Consider the following 25528-nt stretch of genomic DNA (forward strand, 5'->3'; position numbering starts at 1 on the left):
GGCCAAAATTGGAACTGACAAAATGGTATGAATGTTTAACAATAAGCAACTACTGTGTGTCTTGTAAATAAAGCAAGCTTCCTGACCTTCCTGGTCAGCAAAAGAACTGAAAACGCAACGAACATCTCATAACACAAGTATAAATTAAAACACCACACATCAGTCAAACTCGGTAACTCAGCACTATGAACACCGCAGACGAATGAAGTAGCAGTTGACTTTAAATAACACCGAAATACCAAACGAACAATTCAAGTTCCTTACCTTAACTTAAAGTTGAGCAGATCACAAAATCGAATTGTTCTACTTTCTTTCTTTTAGAAAATTACCATCGTTAAATTCTTCGTCATCTATCATAGGCTATTAAACGTCCTCTTAACAAACATTGCGTAATATGTTGCAACACTACAAACACTTCAGTATCATCGACGACCACAGCGCCATCTCTACGTGTGCGTGTTTATTAAAAAAAAAAACATCTGTAAATTCAAATAAATAAACTTTTTAAAAGGATTAAAATGAAGTTGTTTAGAATCGTTTATTATTCTAATTTTGTCATATTTTGAAAATGAAATCAAACTTTCTATTTGTTTTTCTTAAAATAGATAAAATGGGATATCATAATATCCTAATGATGAATGGGAAATAAAAAAACTATATTAGAAAAAACAACAACACTTTATTGATTGTCATACACTTGGACAAAAAAAAACTTTATAAAGTTCACGCCTATCTTATGTAACTTTTATTTAAAATAGAATCCTGGATTTATAAGAAACGAACGTCTCGCAAGGTGTGCTGCATTTGGAACCACCACACTGAACTTGCAAATATTAAGACACTTTGTATTACAACAGGAATATTTGGCACACTTTAGGGGAAGTACACAATCTGGGATTTAAAACGGAGACATGGGAAAAAAAAAGAAAAAAAAACAAGCACCAAGGAATAAGCACCACCATTACGATGCTGGTTCCAAACTGTGCCATCTTCTCACCACACTGCGGGGATTGGTTACCATGTCCTGCCAATGTAGCAAAGCCTCGTTCTTGGCATAAAGAACAGGCCCGATAACAACTTTACCTATAGGATCGTCTTTAACAAAACGCCCTGCCCCTGCTACTAGCACGCTAAAAACAAGACTGTGAGAATATTGGAACCTGTTACTGATGACGAAATTGAATGCCTCGTCGAATATAACTTCACTGTAGGATGAGCAGATGACATGCTGGGATGAAGTGCGCTGGGATTTTAGCAATTGGCCTGCGTTAAGAATGTGCATCCTCACGAAGATATCTGCAGAGAAAAAAAGAAAGAATCTGGTCATTTATATAAAGTCTAGCTATAAGTGAAGTAATGTTCTTGAAAGAATTAATTGTTATAAGTATAATTTACATTGAATTGCAGCATTAAATCTAATCGCATATGTAGAGGTCTTACATGCTTCTCCGGACTCGATGCCTTGGATGCCTCTTACTCTGCATATCAATACTTTAAGCCGATTGCTGTTCGGATTACATGAAAGAGCTATTTCAATTTCACCTGCTGATTTTGGCATCTGGAAAGACAGCAATTATTAGAATGTGAGGACTAATTGTTTTTCAAAGTTATTGTAAAAATTATTATTTGTGGATGTGCACACACACACACACACACACACACACACACACACACACACACACACACACACACACACACACACACACACACACACACACACACACACACACACAGAGTATGGAGTGGGGTCAGAGGGATGGCTATGATGCAGAAAAGCCCTGCTGCTGCAAGACCCGTTCAATAATTTAAAAATTATCAACTAAATAAAATAAGAAACTTTTTTTAATTAATGGAATATACATTTCAATGTTTTTGTCTGTTTTTTTTGAGAATGAAATGATATTATGCATATCTTTTAAATCTTTTTTTTTTCTTTTGAATATAATTCATTTCATATCTCTAGGAAATAGAGATGTCATTTATATTGCGCTTATAACCTGTAATTCATAATTTGAAATGTTTTAAAAATAATTCTGAAAAAAATTCATCTACATATCATAATGTTAAAAAAACTCCTCAAATAATGTAGATGTTTGTGCATGTCTTTCCCTATAAGATGAATTTCCAAATCAGGCCGATGTATAACCATGCTTAGTGGATGTGTGAAGCGTCTTGAAAAAAATTCCATGTTTGGTCTTTAGAGGAGCAGATTAACTCAACTACAATACAATGTGTTCTAGGTTTCCAATCTTTCTTGAGTGGGATTGACATCTGTGAGTAAGATGTCAAACTAGCTCAAGAACACACGTCTCAACATACATGTGTTCTTATGTCAGTTTGTCAGATCGTCATGTAATAAAAAACAAGTGTTATTTAAAGAGTAATATCGAAATTAGGATAAAAGTTTTTGGGACTCGAGTAGCTCGGGTGTCTAAAAAGATGTTAAATCAGGGAATGTTGTTTTAGTCTAACAGAACTGTCCATAAAACGAACATTTGCTTATTAACTAAATAATTATGCTTACTTTATTAATTAAGCTATATTTGGATATCTAAACGAAGGAGCATGAATGAAAACAGTCACGGAGAATTCAAATTCAAATTTAATTACCTCAAAAGGTACTTCTAAGTCTCTGCACATTATGTTGCTAGTAGTGACTCCTGCAGTACGTAGAGGTACCAGAGTGTAACCGAGGAGATGTCTCACCTTGCGTTTATCAATGTCATATACCGATAGCAAAAGCGTACGTTCTAGCAATTCCTTTTCCGTGACCTAAAAAAAGAAACAAAAATACAGAATAAGCCGAAATACAAAAGGTATTTGGATTATCTCCATACTGTATTCGATTTTAAAATATTTAATGCTTTTCCTGTAAAATCAACTTAAAAATCAAAATCGAAGTTCTGCAAAATAAATATTTTTGCTTTATGGTTCAGGGAGAATGTAAACTAAAGAAATTAATGAGCAGGAATCAGCTACTTTTATAAAGTCAGTTACAGCATCTCCGAAAATGTCATTAATAAGATCGTGTAATGTCACAGCATCAGAGGTGTTTACTGTCTGCAAGGAGTTTTACACTTTTGGTTTTAAGAGCTGAATTGCAGTTTCCCAGTGAACATAAATAGATTGTTCAGATTTCTCTTTAAAATTTTAATCATCTAATTACATTATATCTTCAGAATGCAAGGTGTATTCTAGGTGGTAGATGAATTTCATACAGTTCTTGGGTGGTTTTGCTGACCATGCTCTCCACATCGTAATTATTGAACCGGGGGGGGGGGGGCAGCACGTCCTCCATTCAAGAGTACAATAGTAAAGCGTTTTCCGAACTAGTCTTCAGATAGTACACTGTACTGAACCTGTTGCTAATGACACTTTGGAAGCTTCCCGATAAAGTGGCGAATAATCCTGCTACGTCATATTTTGCCAGGTTGTGCTTGGAGGTATTCAGAGAATAGCAACTTGCAGAGGACACTGTCAAGACCTCGAATTGGAGTCTCAGCATATCTTGGATGGAGTCGTGTTTACTAGAGTCCTTCATACCCTTGCATATAACTACGCTATAAATTTTCCCAACATTCTAATATGAAAGTCCGCATAAAAATGATAGTGTTTCTGCTGTTAAAAATATCCCTTAAAACACAATCTTTCGTTCGACAAAGGGATTATTGTGGGTGTCCGTGTGTTGGAACCAGTATTTTGAAAAGTGTGACTAGCAGAGGTGACTGATTTCTCAAAAGGTGAGATAATCAGTGTTTAATCAGGATGTTTAATCAGTGGAAAAATAACATTGCTTTTCTAAGAGGTGTAAGTGTGGTCCTAAGACAGTCTGTCGGGAACGAGACCGCCGTCTCTGAGAAGACTTATACGGATAAACAGAACTTCCTGTGGACAACTGACCAAAACATTTAATGAAGAAGGCTGTTCCCGACCCATATTCACCGAATTATGCGCAGGGAATCGAAGAGGATAGGTATTGGCAGTCGTATGCCTATACAGAAACCACTGATTTCCGAGAAGTGTAGGACATCATGCAAGATATCGTTCTATCAGAAGAAACATATGATATTATCGGATATGATATTGTCCGCGCGGTTAACCGAGTGGCTATGCGCTTCAACAAAAGGAGTGTCCAGGTTCGATTCCCGTCGCCGAAGTGAGGAGCTTAGGATCTTTCTCAGACATAGTCAAGTTAGACGGTCTCGGGCGTGGACTGCAGGGTTTTCTCCCCAGTTTATCTGGGGATTTTCGTCCCGCAAGTAAGCAAACCGACCCTGTGAACACACACGGATTACAGTCAGAAATACTGCCCTTAGGAGATGCACCAAGGAGTGACGACCCGCCTGCATTAATTAGTCGTAAGCCTCCCCCACCTCATTGGGAGGAGAGACTCAACGCGTCCTAGGATGGATGGATGAGTAGGATAGGATAGGACGGCATATCCCATGGCAAGTTTTATCAAACTAGAATCTCCTTTATATGATCTTCTTTTGCTCAATATTTCCATATTTCGTTCCTTCCAAGGTGGAAGAGAAGAATAATTTGCCCTCAATCTAATGCAAGTTAACCTGACTACAAAGATTTCAGATAATCCCAGCAATCTCCTAACGCTATGGATATTATCTTAGCTCTTTCGCTCCAAATGCACTGGTTAACTCTCCCCTTGGCAACAGTGAAAACAATCTTGTCCATGTTTCTTTTTCAACACAGTATCTTTCAAGTATCCCTCTCCCAGCCAATTTCAGTCTTGTATCCCGCAGCACTACATGGTGCTAATTGGAAAGTTCTTCGCGATTTCTATGCCTGATTTGATTTCGAGATTCTGATTATTGCTTCCTTTATCCCTATCCAAGCGTATATTATTCTATCATCTTGATATAACAAATGAAATTATTCTTGCTGGGATGAGAGTCTTTATTCTTGGCCTTGGCCTAAGTAGACTCTAGCCTCTCACTCAGCTTACATTACAGGCCGGAACAAGCTTACATTACAGGCTGGTCTACATTACATGCACATCTAATGCAGATTTTGTAAGCCAAATGCAATTAATACTTTCTGTTCAAATCGTAATCAAGCCTTTTAGTCATTTACCAAGGCAATGAGGCAAAATTTCTGCCTTACTATATTTCTACTTCTCTCTCTCTCTTTCTCACACTCTCATCCTGATAGAACAAAGAAAACAGCTTCTAAAGATAAAGCAGATTTCTTGGCGCCAGTTTTCTCCTCCAAATCTTTATATAACTAAGGTAAATGTCCCTCTTCTAGTGTACAAACCACCCATAATATGTCTCCTCTGATCTTTCAATGGCAGGGTATCGGAAATATTCAAATGATTTCATGCTGATATGTTCTCCGTTCTAGTTGGCATCCCTTCAGTAATAGTATTAAGAGCGCGTGCTCTAGAAGAAACGCCTATCATGTATCATATCACCTTTTCAAGTACTCTTCATCTGGCATTGATCTACCACCTTAGAAGTAAGCTTTTATCCAGCCTTTTCCAAACACAGGAAGGTAAAAGTCGGACCTCAAACTATCGTCCCATTGCCCTCACTTCGATACTCGCATTGAGGTTATCAACAACCAGCTTCTTCACTACCTAGGGATTCATCGGTTAATTAGTGATCACCAATATGGATTCGGCCATTCTCTTTCTGCAACATACTTTCTTTCTAACCTTACCTGCCTTTGGACAGAAGCCATGGAAAAATATAGATAATCTCAAGTGGTCGCTCTTGATATTTCCGAGGCACTTGATCGAGTAGTATGGCATTGTAGCCTTCTTTCCAAGATATCATCATATGGTCTCTTTCCAACCCTTCGTGGATGCCAGCTTCCACTTTGTTCATTATGGTTTAAACTCATCTGCTTTTTCTATTAGTGCCATAACACACCAATATTCTCATATACATCGGTAATCTTCTCTTACTAACGTCCAGTCCTGTTCATAATTTTGGTAATGACAGTACAATCCATTCATCTTCCTTATTCACAAACTCTTGGTGAAGATAATTTAGTAAATTTGAATTCCACCAAAACACTAACCTACCTTATTTCCCAAAGAAAAGTCATGCTTTACTCTACTCTGATGATGATAGCCCAGCCAAGATCAGATTTCACTTCTTGGGTTGACTTTCACATGTAGCCTGTCCTGGCATAATCATATACATCTATAGCATCTTCAGTCTCTAAACACTTTGGTATTCTTTTTCATTTTTAAATGTTACATCTCATCTGCTCAACTCCTAACACTTTATAATTCTCAATCTTAGAATACTGTTCTCATATTTGGGGCAGCGCATCAAATCTCTCTCTCTCTCTAACTTTTCCAGTTTGTTTCTCCTAGAAGCGCATTATATCTTTTCTATGGGTATTTTCCATGGACGCTGATCCTCTGAGATGACTACCACTATGTTTCTACTTCCCTGTAACCATACATGAACACAGGAAGCTAGTCAACATACATACACTGTTCAGCTCCAGACCCACCGAACCTCATTTACATATATCTTTATCCTTGAGCAGAGTGTTTCCCATACAGTTTTTTCCCAAATCTTATAAATCTCCAACTCTTCAAGAAAACCATTCTTGAAGAAAAACAGATTCTTTTTGAAGAAAGAATTAAAAAATAAAAATGCACTAAGTTGCTATAAAATGTCTTAAAGGCAGTGGCAGAGGGCTAGTTTTGATAGTTTGGAAAACTATTTGCAACAGGACAAAATAATAAAATAAAATAAATAAAACTAAATCCGAGAATGCAGAGCCATATTCAGGAGTATTGGCTTCCCATGAATTCAGACTTATGTCTGGTTTTACAAAAGTCATTCCAGAACTGGTCTGACAGTGGCTTGGAATCCTATCTGAACCACAAACAGGAAAATAAGTCTCACATCAATTATTGAATTATAAATCATTAATTTCCATATTCTCTGATATTATTGTTATCAAATATGATTTATTATCCTTCGTTTCTATTCATTATTTCTAGGTGACTATAACAGTGTTAGTTAAAGACTTATGATGAGTATGGGAAGGGATTTCGTCAATGGTTATTGTATTATCTCAATAAACAGCTTATTAAAAAAAGCCTCATACTGGAAAAAAATAGAAATTAAATTAATTGTAAAAAATATGAGAAAGAAATGAGTAAGAAATACAACTTCATAATAGTGAAATCAATCAACCTAATTGGAGTAATTTGGTAGATTTTTTTTCTTTAAATTGACTGTTATCGGTCTACCATCCAGAAGCAGTACTACCAGAAACTAACAACTGAATTCGCTCTTAGGAAACTGTCTTGGAAAAAAAAAATAAATAAAAAAATAAAAAAATAAAAAAATATATATATATATATAAACAAAACTAGACAAATCCGCAATACTCCTTGCTGTTTTTAACGTTAACATTTTAATTTGACTGCGTAGTATCTGTCCATTGATCCACAAATTTTTATACCCTAATGCCAGATCAACATTAGTAAATTCATTATCATGTTTGAACTGCTCGCAAAAACAGTTTATTGCCAGGAGTGAATCCCCCCCCCTCCTTCATTACACAGGGATCATCGGTCGATATATGCAATTTAGTCTGCAATTCTACGATCACCAACATCCACAAGCCGTCATTGTGTCTTCATCTCGGGAAAACAGATGACGCGTTTGGAATGCAGCAAAAACAGTGGCGCTGTTTGGATAGATTGTTTCATTTGTATATTGGGAAATCTTCATAGGCATTGCAATATCAAATCAGAAAGCTAAAAAAATCTTTTTTGTATTTATATTTAGTTTATATTTTCTGCTCTTACCTGAAATACAAACGTGTCTGTAAATTTTGGAGAAGAAACTTTTCGGCGCACTTGACTTTTCTGTATGCAGTTTTCATCCGGAAGCAGGCAACCTGTTACTATTAAATCACCTCCACTGTTTCTTGCTTCTCGACCTTGAATCAGAATTAAACGCAAAGGTTCCAGTAAAATGTAGATATAGAAAAACTAAAGTAATTAACACAGAGTGTGGACTAGAAGTAAAGAACAGAGAAGTCACATTGTCTTAATGTTTTTCTTAAAAAAGCATTAAGAAAATTACTGCTAAACGGGGAATGATATGTCAAACATTATATAAACAGTATCAGATAGTTACGCACCTCGCTATAATCTGATGCTATAAAATGTGTTCTGTCTTAGTCGTAATAGACATTTCTATGTTCTTTAACTTTATGTTTGCATCCTTCATATTTGTCCGGACTGTTGATCTAACTACAGGCAATGCTCACTTAGCACATAGTTCGCTGTTATTGGTATCAAATTGCCTATTAATATTATTTTAATATTTGTAGGTAACTTGATACCAAAAACCATAGAAAAAAGCGAGGCGATTTGCCAAAAGACGATTTAATTTTAGTAATAAACAACTAGCTCCATCCACGGTAAGAATGTATATATATATATATATATTCTTACCGTGTATATACATTCTTACATACTTATATATATATATATATATATATATATATATATATATATATATATATATATATATATATATATATATATATATATATATATATATATATATATATAATAAAATGAAATTCAAAGAAGGTGGAAAATAAATGACAAAGTTCGGAAACATTTCTCACTTGTTAAATATTTTGCCTTCATGAGATTCACTTCCACGTGTCGATCTTGATACCTCATGGAGAACCAAATCCTGCCATATCTGCAAGAAGGTGATGCGTCTTTTCCACTTGTCGGACAGCTGCGACAAAAATTTGTATTAAATTACACTTTTGGTATCAAAAGTCGTAGGTAATAAAATGCTGTATAAAAGCTTGTGATAAAGAAATATTAATACAAAACACTTTAGGAAAACCCTCTCAAATTCCCTATAAACTAGTTGTTTCTCATTAGTAACACTTTGGATACATGATCGGCCACTAATCATTTATACTATAAAAATAGTATTTTTTCAAGGATTCAAGTGATGCTGACCAATCATCGTACAGACAAATACACATGATTTTAACTGTAGCGATTTATTTGAATTAGCTCAAAATGTTTTGGATTTTATTCGAAATTACGAAAGAGATAACTAAGATCATGGGACCAGTACGCCTGTTGATTATTTATGTTCCATGCAGCTAGTCTGTTTAACTGCACCAAAAACTCTAGTTTTTAGGTCTGAAATGCAAAAGATACTATAAGTTGCGAGTGCTGAGTCTTAACTGCTTTTAGGGAAGGTTAATTTCTAGAATCATCATCAATTTACCTGCTTCCAGAGTTTGTTTACAGGACTATCTCGATTTCTTCGTTTTCAGGACAATAAAGCCACGCCATTACCATCCGAGAGTGTCCGAACCGATTCTCATTTGGAAAATACCTTCAAAAAAATTCTTCATTTACTACTAGTGATGACACTCAGATATCTTTTTTCAGTGCATCATGATAATCTGCGCACCTTTAGGTTACTGTTATGTTATACACGTTGGGCTTAAGAAATAGTGAAGTAAGAATTTGGTTTAGTAATTTGGCTAAGTAAGAATCTGGAAATGAATCGTTCTTCAAAAAAAGGGTAAACCTATTGCTCATTTTAAAAGAAAAATCTAAGTCCAATGATCAAAATATTTCTATCTGAATAATAAAATACTTTCTTTTATTATTTTCGGTGCGTAACCACATATTAGTATTAATTTATTCGTCATCCATTCCCACAAAAAAACAATATATATATATATATATATATATATTTTTTTTTTTTTTTTTTCCCCAGAGCATTAGATGAACATGGTTAATAGGAGATTCATACTAGAGTACTCAGAGATTCGCACGATTCTGAAAGTAAAATTATTCTTCCATTTTTTATTACACTTACAAAAGCTTTTACGATTTATTCTCAGCACGAGACATAAAAAGGATATATGAGGAGAGAAATCGTAAAGAACAGCTCCACGGTAACTTTGTCAAACTCGTTATCCAGACAATAAAGTACGCTCCCACGCATTTTGAATAAATTGTGCATATTTACGAGGCTCAGCTTGACTGCTCTGCTTTTGCCTCAATTGATTATCATTCGTTCTATTATGGCAAAAGACTTAAAACGAAATTCAGAGGTTTTAAAGAACGAGCATTTTTATTATAATAGAATAAATTGAATGGTATAATGAGGATAGTAACGTTGACTTATTTTTCAACAAATGACAAATCAACTGATTCAAAGCCGTGGGTTCCAATAGTGACTTGGCAAAAGGTTATGACTTAGGAATCTGGAGTTCTGTATCTAACGGACGACTCTTAACTAACCCGCATTCCAATTTTAAATAAATCTAGCATTTTTGTTCTGAGAAAAACAATACAAAACAGAAAGCTGACGGGAAATTGCTGAAAGAAGTAGTAATAGGAACTCTGTCCCTATATTTAGCAGTTACAGCAGTCTATAAATGGTTATTACAGGCAACAAAGCAATTTGTGTGTTTCGGGTGATCTACTCGTATTTGTTCCAGAAGCAGTAAAACTAACTTACCTATACAACTGAGGCTGAACTTCTCCTATTGAGCAGCGTATTGTGTGAGAGTTTCCAAGAGAATTCCATCGAGGTAATGCTACCGACGGTTGGATATGGCGATGTTGAAACTGATGAACAAGAGGTACATCAACTGATGCTGATTGAAATAATCGCCGATGAGCACTGAATGTATAATCACCAGAATTGTTGCAGACTACATTTGGTGGTAATCCCTTCCTAAGATACAATAAAAGGGAGACTCGATTTATAGTATTTTCACAAATATTAAACATTTTTCTAAAGACAAATGATCCAGAATGCAAAGATGTTTTTAATGTTTATTTTACTTTAATAGATTCATCCAGGGTAAACTGAATTATAAATATACGTTACACAAGGTACGATCCCAAAAACATTTTATTGAAAAATATTTTTATTGTGCAAAATAAATTTTTTTATTAAATAAATAATAAAACACGCAGAAAACACGAAAATGGTCACTTGCATTTTATTTATTAACTTATTTGTTTTTATTATCAAATTTTCTTTACGTTTGGAAACAAGCTTACTGAGTAATCCAGCACAGACGGGAACGAGTCAAAAACGTTTTAAAGAATCGTGGAACTACTAAGTGTATTATGTTGGGATAAAAATTAATCCTTATTTATTCACACGCAGTGAGTGAGTAAGCAGAAAAGTAGATATCGTATTGCAAAATGCAGAAGGAAGATGGGAGTAGCTTCAGAGAGCCTTTATGAGAGATCTAGTGAAATATCTCATAGTTGTGAGGAGTAACACCCTGAGCTTCGGCGCACCTTCCCATGGTAATTTTCCCAGTTCACTTGACATAGGCTGGATTTCTTCGGATACTGTTATCACAACGAATACATCTTAGGTGATGCAGAAGTTGGATGTTAAGATTTTTGTTTCACTTTTATGTCGACATCCACCACGAAATGTTGTAAACCCATAGTATATTACTACCGTAAACGGGTTAAAGAATTTCCTTTATCTTATTAATTTTTTGTATCTTTATTTTGTACATAATCCTTCCGGAACTCTGCTCCAGAGACCAAACATGGAACTTTTGCAAGCCACTTCAGGCCTCCAATAAGCGGGAAGCTAGTCTCACATGAAATTAATCTTGCATCTGAAGACAGTCACAGACATCCAAGTCCAAATGGGGATTTATGGGTTGGAGAACAAATAAGCTAACCTCTCAACAAATGGGGCCAGTCGGTAAATTTTATTTACTTGAAAATAAATTGCATCGGTTCCCACCTTGATGGGATTCAAACTAATTTTCTTTCTAATTAAAAGCGAATGTCACATTTTCCTCCTGTCTGAGCTACGGAGGAAATTACAGAGATTAGTAGAAGTAATTACAATTCTTGGAATTAAAGATAGCTTGGTTCCGTGTATTATAGTAACAACATAATATTCAACATAATGCTGAACTTCTGAGACAGAAATTTAAGCCACATATCAGTGAAACTGATTTGCAATAGTTTTGAGAATTTTATTCCTTTATTGCTTCTTGACTGTGTAGCTCAGTGGCCTCGCCTACTCCCGTATACGGGAATAAAAAGGCGTTAGCTGATTTTTTTTTTTTTTTTTGATTTTGTATGTGTTATCGGTATTTTTTTTTTTAAATTTGATGGGCCAAAAGCTTTACCTGTCTTAGAAAACTATTCTACTGATGTACCATAGAATAGAGAATTCTATTCTATGGTACATAGAGAATAGTGTATTCCGTGCCCATTACACTTCGAAGGATACCCATAGTATAAAAGAGAAGAGAAAGAATTAAGTTAGAAAAAAAATCTAATACCCTTTTGTAGTCCACACATGTTTTTTTTTCTTCCTTCGTAAAATCTCCGTTAATTGCAAGATATCGGTATTACAATTTATTACGTCATCTAGAATCATTTATCCGAGTTTTGCCGATCTTCAACCAGTAGACAGTCAACATGGGTGCTTATGAACGTCTATAGTTCATAAATGGTTTTTATTACCCAGTATGGAACTACCAGCCTGCTTTACTGGAGGCCTAAAGTGGCTGGAAAAGTTACCTATGGTATTCAATGTATGACAGGTTTATTACATTTTGTTAGTGTGATTCATGTAAAAAAATTCAAAAGCGAGTTAGTTTCCAAATTTAACTTTTACATGGGCGATACTCGATTTAGGTTTGTTTTGTTTGTTTAAAGTATTGTGAAAAGTATTTCTTTTCCATATTGATGTTATGTTTTGTCATCGTTAACAGAGAGTGACACCCACACGTGCAAAATGCCGTTCAACAACTTCGTTTGAATGTTAAAGGTAACATTTTCTAGTAATACTTATGGTTTATTTATTTCTCTTTCTTTTCGTACCTCTCTGTCTTAAACTAAATTAATAAAACATAAATATTAATGCGTTGTTATTATAATAAGTTAAACTAAGCTGAAATGTGAGCAATTCCAAAGGAATAATAATATAAAAATCTCAAATGTTTATGAAATTAGCCAGCAGGGTACAGTAAATAATTTCTATGTAAAATGAGATAATTTTCAGAGCATGCGCACTGCCTTTGTAAAATGAAGAAATTATTGCTTTTATAAGTAGCATGACATTTACGAAATCGTCTGCTGATATTATATTTTGAATTCAGGAGAAATTAATTCTCTTCATTTTGTTTACGGAGAAGGATAATGACATTTAAAGTGAATTACATAGAACTCGAGTTTCTATTCTACAATAACATTCTACAATAACATTAAAGCCTTATAAACTTTCTTCGGCAGAGATATTCCATTCATCCACTAGAGGTCCTCGTGAAAGTGAATAAGAGGGTAAAACCAAACATGAATGATATTACGTCAACAATGTGGGTCGATACATAAATACGTAATGTGCCTCTTTTCACTGTTTTTTTCTGTGAATGACGTGTACTACAACTATTTAAACGAAACCATGTATGCAAGCACAAACATGTGAAAGAAAGAAATTCAAAATTCTTGAAATTCTTGCATTTTTTAAAACTCATGAAAAAAAAGCAAGGAAATTTTTTTCCTTCGTCAAAATGTGTGACCGTTCAATCATTTCAGCAAAGAAATCTTGCAATCAAACCATGTTCCCCATTTTTTTTTTGCCACACCCTACCTATCTGGATTAACCTAACATTGAATTTATTATCTCGTAGACTTCTAGTCGTAAAATGTCATCGTTGCATTATATCATGAAAATGACGTGCGCTTGGCGTGGGAAGGTTGTTATGGAAACAGACTTAAAATTAGCATGGAATCAAGAAAACGTGCAGATTCTAACCTAATACTCACATTACTGAAGTGGCATCTGGCAGAATTATCGAAATGGAAACAATGACAAGGAAAGAGAGATAGGAAAAACAAAAGAAAACGATAAAAGAAAACTACAGAATTTAAAAAAAAAATCACACAAGGAAATGAATATCTATGTAGAAGACATTTATGAAAACCAGTATCATTTGCAAGTATCAGTAAAAATGGAAGCCTTTAAGTGAAGTTCAAGCATTCAAGCTTCCATTGTTAAACAAGCGATATATGTGCATTTGTTTTGGGATGGAAGACCCTGCTGTGCATGGTCAAAAAATTCCTTATGCAATAGATGAAGTTATTCTATGAATGAGTGGATGTGTTAACTTTGCATTTGGAATGCCTCTCAGCAAGTAAGGTGAATAACACGAAAAAATAGTGTATGTTTTATATCCCACTTTTTATCTGCCCAGCCTTCGTAGATAGGAACATATTCGGAATAATGAATATAACAATAATAATAGTAGTCTGCTAACACCCCTTATTCCCCAGAGGGAGTAAACAAGGCCGTTTAGTCCTAAATTGAAAACTGGGACAGTCATCTCCACCATTAGTTAATCATAGATAGCTGGTCCAGATATTCGCTGAATATAAAATATTAAAGGTGAAATCTTCTTCTTACTTCTCCAAGAAAATGCTATGACAGATCTACGCATTCTATCGCAAACCTTTTATGCCTCTTCTTGACGTATTCAGATGGGCCGAAAACCGCAATGAAAAACGATTACATAAGAAAATAGGATGCTTGTCGTTAATGAGAAATGAGATGCAGAGGATGCTAGATCCAGATAGAAGAACAAATTAATTTTTTTTTGTTTCATATTGTCGTCAGTTGGAGAAATAATTTTACATGGTGGTAACAGTGGAATTGCCAATGTTCAGCAGCCACTCACTGAATGACAGAAAAGCAACATATTAATCTTTTGAGAGGCAGAATAGCGGAAAACATTTCTTGAAGAAATTATATTTCCCGCGTTATAAGTGTTTACGTTTTAGTGCAAAATATATAGATTTTTTTTTTTTTTATTTACAGGAAATCCGGATGTCGAGTTATTACTTCCCACGAAATCTTAAGTATACAATGGAGGAGTTCCAGAAACCAATATCTTAGAAGAATCTCGAATTTCTTCAGACCTTGATTTTCGAGAAAGCGCAGCACTTTGTGTGTGTGGGTGGGTGGTTCTAGGTACCTGGACTACCTCAAGGACATTCTGAAAAAAGCTACGTATCAAGGCCAACTCTGTATGTTTACCAACTAATTGCGTTCTTTGAATTCTAGAGTAAATTTAATAAACATTTTTAATCTTTTTCCATTCTGCTTAAGATGCAAAACTACATTTTAATTAAAATGCAACTCTGAATTTTTTACACTGGAGGTCTTCATTTTTCTTTATTAACATTGTATTTTTTTAAAACTAGGCGATTAACTCCAAGTAAAGCAATTAAGGTACTCATGATACGAAATTCTTTTTATAAGACGAATGACAAATTGCTGTACCTTAATTTAGCTCAAAGTTTTATATGTTTTGCTGTTCAGAGGTAGACTTTGTATAGTATCTTGTAAATTTCCATGTTTTTGTATCTAGAGCGGGGTTGCTGGATTATCTAAGTATAATCTACTCAGAATATTAAATGCACAGTGAGTTTAGAACGTTTGTTGAGTGGAATTCATTAAAACAAATGCCCCCGTTTTTCTTCAGTAGTTGTGTGTGTGTGTGTGTGTGTGAGAGAGAGAGAGAGAGAGAGAGAGAGAATGAGTGAGTGAGTTGCAGTAATAGAGTGTACCTAGAAGAAGACGAAAGAGCACAGAACGGCTACTTTGCATAACTAAGCAAGGAAAAGGTGTGCTTTGATCTGCCAAGATAGGCTAGCAATAATAAACCAATTAATCATAAAAGGGCATTGCAGCCTGTGAGTACAAACACTGTCCTATAAGAATTCCTATTTGTTTAGTAATTAATTAGTTAATTAGGAATTCATACGTGTGTGTGTGTGCTCATAATTGAGCACACATTATCCTATTGGAATTCATTTTGAGGGAAAGAGGAAAGTAAGAGGAATCTAAAATACTAAAAATAAGATTAAATGAATTGTGAACAAGCTTCCTCTATAATTCAAAACCCGGGCAATTTTTGGCTTGGCTCTTAATCATCGCTTCGCTAGACTGATGCGCACAGGGGAGACTAGATGCCAATTACAATTACATTTGTGATTCTTTGATTTTGATGTATCCAGTCTGGTAACCATTGATATGTGTCAACGTCTCTTCAACATTGTCATCAATAGTAAACGCATTTCCTCTCAGAAATGCGTGTTAGATTATGACAAAGAACTTTCAGAAACATTCTAGACAATAGGATTGCACTATGAGTGCCCAAGTGCAGGTATAGCGAACTAATATAAACACTATAGCGTTCTATAAGCAGCAGCAGCAGACCAATCGTAATCCAAACAATCACAAGAAATTGCGTGCATTATTATTATTAGTGGTATGTACGCATGGGAATCGAGCAAGGTAAAAAAAAAAAAACTTAAATAACTACATTCAAGTTTGTGACACACTCTTTAGACGATAGGATTTTGGTAAGTGTAATTTCGAAATGCAAACATTTTATGGATTGCCCTTGAACTTCATTCTATTTATGCTTACCAGTTATCTTTGAGCGAATCTGGGGATGTCTTGTTTATCACCTTGCCGCTTGCCCAGGAACGCTTCTTATGATAGGCACAGATGAGAAGCACCACAGCAACAAGCGCCGTGACTCCCACGCTAACACCCACGAACACCGGTGATGTTCCTGCAGAAATGAGACAAAAAGAGAAAACTGTTAGCCTGTAAAGGTCACGCTTCAGTAGACGATTTACATCGGCGCAATGCGCTATAACTGACCGAGATTTCTCTACCATAAATCAGCTGAAGAAAGCTCGAAATTGGACAGACAGATAAAGGTTAGGATTAGTGGAAACTGGTAAGTTGATGTGTTTGCTTGGACGCTACGTTAAATCTGTAAAAGATGTTGTAGTCGGTAGGCATCTGATGTAAAGCTGATAAAACGTCTTTTAACAGCTTCCTTGAAGCTCAGAAAGCTCCGAGAATTGCATAACTGTTGTCTGATAGTGGAAACAGAAGCGCTCCATCTTCTCTTGGGTTCTGTTATATTGCTGCACGGTTTATAAGGACAGAAAGTAACACAGCACTTACAACACCATTTATGAAGGTTGAAATAGACTGATGTAATGATTTTAAACATTTTAATTTATTATAGCGATGCATTCGTAGAAGGTTTCAACGACTATTCTTTTCAGAATAAACTTCGTTTCAATTCTTCATTATTTATCTGACGATGCACGTGCCAATATTGAACCAGACTGCTGCGCATCGGATCGATGAATCTAAGTAAGATGTTCATCGTCAATGATTTTAATATTGTGCCGCTGTAAGATTTTGTAAATATTTGGATTTCTTTCCGATTTTCACACGTGATAGCACACCGCAGAATGAAAAACATATGCAAATAATATTCAATGAAATGTATACACTATGTGGTAACATTTGGGTGTCATGTTTTTTTATGTTTTCTACGACAGCTATGATCCTCTAAATGGCACCGTGTTAAGAGAGGGAATAAAAGACGCATTCAAAGAAGGGCAAGGGGAAACACCTTTCCACTTTAATCCGATAGCAGGGTTTTCATCCCGCGTAGAGGCAAATCGACCATGAGAACACACGCAATTTACAGACAAAAAAAAAGAAAAAGAAAAACTATTGGTGATGGGCGATAGATGCGTAGTTATATGTAATGAGAAAATTAAGTAGTAGAGAGAGAGACGGTGTGATGTTTGTGGCGTAGTGGAGTAGAGCGAACTCCAGCGATGAGTTATTGGACTCCTTGGAGGTATCACGTAATAATATTATTATTAACTGATTCAACCTTGGCTGAATAGGCCTAAAAATTCTTCATTTATCTGAATAAACGAATTATATTCTAAGTTGGACACTTTTCTTCAACTTATTCTATCAAGTCGTTTGTTATTTTTATAGAGCATGTCACCCAAAATTCCAAACTTTTGATTTCCTTTCTTTAAATCTTGATTTTGCTATTAGTAGAAATTTCCAAATAGCGAGATCATTTTCTGTGGAGATTTTAATCTTCATATGTTTATAATGTTTAATGTTCATAGCGCTTCCGTAGCGCAACTGGAAGAACGACAGGACGTTGAGTCCTTTGATTGGAAAAAGGCCTTATTCGATTCTGGTCGTGACGAGAGGAATCTTTATATGGGTTTTTCAATTGAAGGTGAGCTTGCTGATCTCATACGGAGGTAGCAGGGTTTTTTTCTCGGAAACTTGGGTTTTTCATCCCATATACAGACAAATCAGCCTTGAGAACACACGCAGTTTACAGATAAAAAATATTTGTTGTTGTGGTGGTGGTGGTGGTGGTGGGAGGTAGATGGCGCTGATGGTTGGTGGATTAAGTGGTGGAGAAGAAGAGTTGTAAAAGTAGGTGCGCTTCCTCGATGAGTCTTTGGACTGTTTGGAGGTGTCACGTTATAATAATAATAATAATAATAATAATAAAACTCCAACTGGCTTAGCAGGTAAAGATTCCAAGTCTTTTGCTGTCCCACACAAAGTAATATAAGTTGCTGACATGCTTATCAGAACACTATCTAATCCTAATCATTCTCCGAACAGTATTATCTCTTCCTCATCAATTATCCTTCTAATTAGAACATTTTTTTTCTTTCCTTCTAGGCAGTTCGGATGACATTAGCGTGATTCCTTGATTCATTTCTTATGTTGGATTATTCTTTCCAGTTTTCTAATCCCATACATTTAGAAGGAATGCATTCCCGATACAATTCTTCTTCTTACGTATAGAAACATCATTTTGCTATTAAATTCTCTTTGGTTACTACAAGAAGTGTATTAAGTAAGTTCGAGAGAAGAAAATAATTTTGCAAGCGGGTTCCATTGAAATTTCAGTCTTCCTTTTTCTGTTTATGCTAAAACTCGAAATGGTTGTAATCAAACTATCAACACATCCAAAACTGATTTCGAAAGGGATAAAATGCAACAGAGTTGCTTGACAGTCATGTTTTAGTCCCTTGCCAAATACATTGGCTGTCACAAATCCTAGATCCACTTATTTTTGATAACCTTTGTTACATTGCTACCCACAGAAAAAACAAGCCATCTTAATTTCCTCTGAAAGAGACCTAAATCTTGTCTAAATTGGATACTAGCAGTCTATGAATTTTTATCCCATTGTTCTTTAGCGCAATCGCACGACATTTATATTGGGTGGAAAGATTTGGATCGAATCCATCTAGCAAACGAAGTTATAAGGGCTTTCAAAGAAGAAGAGTTATCTGGTGTCATGCAGAGGTGACAAAATTTCCCCCTCCAAGAAACTCGGTTTTTCCATAAAGAAAAAGAACAGACAAACTGGTACAAAGAATGAGCACAATTAACTGACAGAAGTTACTGCAATCTTAGCCTTAATTGCTCCTGAGGTAGTAATTCTGACTAAATCGAATTCGAAGTTTCTCAGCATTGAAACTCGTTTTTATGCCACCTTTTTAAATTTATTTCTAATTCCATTGTTATTTATTGTGAAGCTTGGAAATCAGTTCATACTCAACTGATTCTGATCGCAAATTGTTGCTGCATATTTCTTTTCCCGATCCTTTCTAGAATAATGAAGAAATTTACTAACATGCAACTACCAACTGATAAATGATTGGCAGCATGGATTCCGATATTGACAATCAAGAAGAGATCTTTCCATGGTCTACCTTCTGGCTTCTGAAATTAGGTAGTTAGCTTACTCTGTAGCGACACATTATTTTCAAAGATGGATAAATCTCTACCTGCTTCAGACCTTGCAATTAATTATAGGATACTACAGGACCATGCTGTTTCACTTATTCTCTTTCTTTTGTATATCATCGAGCTTCTTCATTTGATAGTAAATCCACCTGATAGCTTTTACAGCACATGTCGTTCTTGTTAACAATAATGCTTGATAAATTCAATCATGTCTTAAAATTACTCAAATCCCTAGAAAAGAATTTGGTTCTTCGGAGAACTCTAACCTCCAATTTTTCTTGACATAAATCGGGACCGGATTCATAGTCGAACAGGGTCCTGCACTTGGTACGTAACATAAATATGAACATTTCATCAATCCGTTGTATTAAATTGTGTATTTTTTTCTGAAGCAAACGCGTTGGCATTTGTGAAAGTTGGAGATTTGTGTTGTGATGGTTACGGTGGTGGGTGTTGAAGTGAAACAATAATGCAGTAACTATGAGCTCTCCGACTAGCGTCGTCAGTCAACATGTGTTTGTCTAGACTCTAGACGAACACTGCTTTGTCGTAACTTTCAATTAGTTCGACCGCAAAACGAAGCAGCTAAAAATTTAAGAGAGTTGAGAACATAATAACTTTGCCGAAAATCGGAGACTGTTAACTCTTTGCAAGTTGTAGCATGTAATATATTTAATAAACGTATTGTTGAATTTATAACTGTTTTTATGTTTCTATCCAAGGTGTGCGTTTTTCCCCTAAGTAATTTGAGACCCTGCATTCGTATCTCACACAGATCAGCCCAATCCATAAATACTGTTTTCAGATTTGAGATCGTGTCCCTAAGGGTTCCCTAAAATTCCTTCCTTCAGTACTGAAAAGAGTAATCATGGTGATAAACAGTGGCGGCTCGTGGCTTGAAATCGTGGGGGTACTGCGACTTTCGAAATATACATACACACTGTAAGTACAGTGTATACTGCAAAATACCAAATTATGATAAAATATCAAAATTATGGTAAAAATTTAAAAAACATTAAACATAAAAAAAATGTTGTTTATTATCGATAAAAGTATGCAGTTTAGTATAATTCAAAATTACTTAAAATAAAATCCATTCTTCTTGTTTTATTTCGAGCGAAAAGGTCAATAACTTTTTTCCTTGATGTTTGTGTGACTGTTGAAGAATTTTTTCTTCGTTGAAATCATCGACAGTGCATTTAACCTTTTTTTTATACCACTCTGTATTAAAACTTCTAATGTTCTTCTTATCATTGCTTGCTGAGATATTTAAATATCGGGTAAAGGGACGGCCTCTTATTTTAATAGAAACTTTCTCAGCGAGAGTCAACTGTGAAAATTTAAGTTTTTCTACTTCACTTATAGTCACTACTGTCACCGTACTTATTTCTTGAGGTCATAATTATCAATAACCCCAATAATGTTCTAAAATAAAAACTATAACAAATGTTATGTCTTTACTTGTAATGTCCAAATATTTAAAGAGACGGAGTAAACACGATAAGCACTACGAATACTCTACTACTGGCGCAAACTGCATATAAACGACAGTGGAACTGCGCGACGGACAGTGCCGCATTACGCTAATAGCTCACATCTCGCTATGACGTGCATATGCTTGCGCGCGTAGCAATATGACACTGCGGTAAACACAATGATGCTAGCAGCCTTCGCCCTCCTAAGCGCTACAAGATGGATTTTTATTATTTTTTAATACAAAATAAGAGAATTGTATAGAACTGTTGATGATAAAATTAAATATTACAAGCAAATATAAATAAATTAATAAATATATTTATATATCGAGAAACACTGGGGGTGCTGCAAATTACCTTTATCTCGATAATTCTCTCTCCAACGAATAGGCCATAGGTTTCAAACTCTTTTGTGAATGTCTTTATATGAAAGATGGATTTCCTTTGGTGTAAAGTCCTACCTCCACTTTGCTTGTTGGTGGAGGTAGGACACACCATAAAAGTCAGCAGACAACATTCTTCTGTGTGCCTTCTCTACAGATCTTTCCATGGTCACTTTTCCTCAGAGTAGACTTGGTAATTTCATCTTTCCAGTTGTTGTTTTTTTTTCATAATTAATTTTTTCATCCTTCCAATAAATGTGTAAATGCAATGTTGTCAGCAATCCTTTACATTTTAACTTCAAAATTACTAAAAAAAAATAAAAAATCCATTTTATTCATATCATCTGTATTTCTAAATTACAACTCGCAGGTCTTCGAAAAGAGCCTCAGTAATTTGTCGTGACGTATATCCTTTTCTTAGAACGACCTGGTTTGGAATTACAGGTTGCCTAAACTTCGTCTGTAACTGTAATCAACTAGAAGTGTTCAAATCCAATATTAACTACTTCTTTCTTTCTCCTAAACTTCCTGTCCATCTATGATATTAATGCACCATAAGGTTGAGCAACCTATCGGATGTGTGACTACTATAAAATACTCGCAGAAACCAAAACGAAAATTTAAAGCATAAAATTTTCCATATTCGGAACACTGTGGTAATAAAGCTTTTACAGGTGGGAAGAAAAAGAAAGGTATACTAATTATATATATATACGTACACACGAATCTAACAACCGAGGTATGGGAGAAGCAAACACTGTTTAAATTCGGACAAGCTCTCAAATGTTAATTAGCTTTGAAGAATTGGTTGGAATGACGGCCAAAATAACTAAAACGATAAGGAAAGTAAATTATCTATTGAGGGCATTCTCAAGAGAGTTTGTCTGCTTTGTGGGAATAAAAACTTGTCGCCTCCATACCAGATCAACATGGATTTGAATTAGAAAAGAAAAGTCAACTAAAGCCATGAAACTACTAGTAACTGTCTATTAATTGCATGCATTGAGGCAGAAAAATTTTTTGGGGGGAGGGGGGGGAGATAAAACTCTAACTACATGCGTGTGTGACTTTCTGACTTAGAGTATCTTAAAGAACTTGTGGAAGTCTCTTTTCTTCATAGAAGGTTACCTACCGAAACGTATGTACTGCATCTTTTTTTCTAATTGTCTTACGGAAGAACTCTGAATTAAGGATTACTAATCGAAAAATCCTTTGATGCCTTTTATTCCCTAAAGGGAATAGGCAAGGAGTCTAGTGGGCTGCTAGTCTCCATCCCTAGCCAATCACAGAATAGCTGACTCAAGGCTGACTTTAATTGACAAACGGGGAGGAGATACGGTAAACTTCCGCCATTTCGTGGTCCTTAACTCTATATATTATAGTCGGAAAAATATCGGTTCTTACAGTAGATATTCTTGTGTTTACAGGATGAAAAACCTGAGTTTCCGGAGGGAAAAGAAAAAAAAAACAGCTTGAGGAGAATTTACCACTAGCTGTATAACACATCATTTGGTCAGTTAACTGAATTCACTGCAAAGAGTTCGCAATGTCCGTAATATAAGCAATATGGATGCAGACTTCTCATTATGAAAACAGTTGGTTTAAGAAGATTTTTTTTTCAATTTGTAAAACTATGGAATTTGTTTCTCTTTTTTTTTAATTAATGCATTCTTTCCCTTAAAAATGTCATTTTACACTTCCTAATTCCTGATGGCAGTAAGCCTCTATACCCTCCTGCATGCGTGTACTACATGACGACACTATTAGACTTTTCATAGTCTAATTAGAATTACCAATGCATTATTAAAAGCTGACAACAACCGAGATAAAAAGTGCTGCTCGATTTAATTCTTTCACCACAATTTTTCCCCTGTTGAAGACGCTGTTAAGCTCGTAGATTTCGAAATATATATATATATATACACCTTAGCAACCAATCAAGGGAAAAATCTTGTTTACATCGCGGACGGGAGATATTATTCTTCTTTTATACATCGGATGTCTGACGATCACATTGCTACCTTAGCAATCAACCGATGATCACTGTATTAGTAAAATTTTGCAAGTATTGATACAACCTTTAAAAGGATATAAATAAGCAGCAAGGTGACTGACATCAAAATGCCCAATGCCTTACGTCATTTTTTAATATTTCCTTCTGCCGTTTATTAAACCTTGCTAGACTTGCATCTGTTTATTAAACCTTGCTAGACTGTCTGGAATCGGTTTGCCTTTTCAACACTGCAATGTTATATTGCAAAGGCAAATTTGATTTACAATGCGTTTGTTTGTTAGACAATTTTTTTTTCGAGGATATCTCCTATGACCGTAAAGAATTTTGTTAACACAGAATGTGAAATACAACCCTTCCTACGACAGACGTTCCAGAAAGAAAGAAAAAAAAATCGTTACCAAGGGATTTTATATAAATTTTTTCAACCCCCAGTTCTGCGTCGCAACCTGTTCGCTTCTCATCTTAGCAGTGCCGATGTGTAAACATCACAGATGTTATTTTTAGCTACTTGTATAATAGCTGCAGTCTACGGAATCCGTTTTGGTTCTTTAATGTATCTCTGTATAGAAAACCTATATCAGTGAGTATCCTTAATGGTGAACATGACTAAAAGTTAAATCTATACACTGTATGGTAGAGAAAGGGTGGGTAGCAGACTTAAGTCCATAAAAAAAAAGTCTCGAATACGGTGTTTTAAATCATAATGTCTAAAAAACGTTTTCTCAAGACCACAGCTAATATTATTATCAATCTACACATCTGACATTAGCAAATGCAAATATATCTTAACATGGATAGTTAATGAGTAATTTTCTAGATGTCACTGAAGCTTATCACTAAATATATCAGTTTTGATTGTTGAATTGTTGTCATTACATGAAGCCTTCATCGAGTCTCAGGACTCATCCAGAGACGTGGTGACAGATCTGTTCATTTGATTACCATTCGAAAGACAGTAAATAAGCCACGAAACAATGAGCATAACCCAAATCAAGCACAAATGTCATCTAGTCAGTTAAAAAACACGTTATACAAATTCAACACGGGCAAAATATAAAACGATTATTAGCGAACTTTTAATAGAACCTTAGCTAAATAAAATCCAAAGCATAAAACAAAACATGCACCTAATTTTCGGTTCAGATTTTGAAAGAATCTTCTATTATCAATAAAGGTCACCGATATACGTCATCCAAAACACATACATGGTTTGTATCTAAAACGAAATTCCAAAATTAAACAGAAAATTCAATAACCCCAAGCCTATAATGTTCCTTCGCAAAAAATATATCTTTTAGTTACCTTTCTTGCATGAAGAGCACGTGCTATTTCCTGTCCATTCAGCATTATCCGGAAAGAGAGACACGTGCGACGGCATCGTCTCTTCGATCCTGTGCTGTGACACCTGTTGTCGTAGTAACTTAGAACTAGAGTCGCTAGAAAACTTTTATTCACATCTGTCGGGCTTTGTCTGGGCACGCGTAGTTAGCAGCGAAGCGACACTGAAGGGTAATGTGGGAGTTTCACATCAGCATTTGCTATGACAATCGATCGTAAATGTTATTACAAAAGCACTGATGCTTGGAACGGGAGCATGGTTCGTTAATTTGATGTTTACGGTCCATGCGAAAGGGGTATTTTTGCACATTTCCTACCAAACCAATATAGTTTATTATATAAGTCAAAAGGGGATAATAATAATACAAAAAAAAAGTTTGGGGAATTTCGTTCACTTCATAAAATCACAATTGAAAAATATTTGAATATAAATATCCGTTTTGAAACCTGCTCAAAATGGACTCTGTTTTAGAAATTCAACCACACAACAAAATCATCTCCAAGTGACTTCTTATTGGGACTGGATCTATTGATTGTGTGTGTGTGTGTGTGTGTGTGTGTGTGTGTGTGTGTGTGTGTGTGTGTGTGTGTGTGTGTGTGTGTGTGTGTGTGTGTGTGTGTGTGTGTGTACGCGCCCAGATTGTTAAAATC

General features: G+C 35.3%; 1 protein-coding gene across 1 annotated transcript; it reads right to left on the reverse strand.

The window, feature by feature from the left end:
• Positions 1 to 961: 961 nt before the first annotated feature.
• Positions 962 to 24917, reverse strand: LOC150096307 (synaptotagmin-15-like). Its single transcript, XM_090409028.1, has 8 exons — positions 24842 to 24917; positions 16482 to 16629; positions 10515 to 10733; positions 8635 to 8753; positions 7802 to 7935; positions 2611 to 2772; positions 1441 to 1558; positions 962 to 1296 (listed from the first exon to the last, which is right to left on the reverse strand). Exons 1-8 carry the CDS (start codon positions 24915 to 24917, stop codon positions 962 to 964), a joined length of 1311 nt encoding a protein of 436 aa, XP_090265154.1.
• Positions 24918 to 25528: the final 611 nt, after the last annotated feature.

The sequence above is a fragment of the Typopeltis vanoorti genome, chromosome 19, assembly GCF_054136105.1.
Source record: "Typopeltis vanoorti isolate ZY-2024b chromosome 19, IOZ_Tvanoo_1.0, whole genome shotgun sequence".
NCBI lineage: Eukaryota > Metazoa > Arthropoda > Arachnida > Uropygi > Thelyphonidae > Typopeltis > Typopeltis vanoorti.

Excerpts from the sequence above, each read along its gene's own strand:
- LOC150096307 (XM_090409028.1), bottom strand. The coding sequence starts at position 24,917 with ATGCCGTCGCACGTGTCTCTCTTTCCGGATAATGCTGAATGGACAGGA. Across the intron at positions 8,754-10,514 it reads GTTCAGCCTCAGTTGTATAG|CTGTCCGACAAGTGGAAAAG; the intron begins GTAAGTTAGTTT and ends TTTTTGTCGCAG. Across the intron at positions 2,773-7,801 it reads CAGACACGTTTGTATTTCAG|GTCACGGAAAAGGAATTGCT; the intron begins GTAAGAGCAGAA and ends TTCTTTTTTTAG.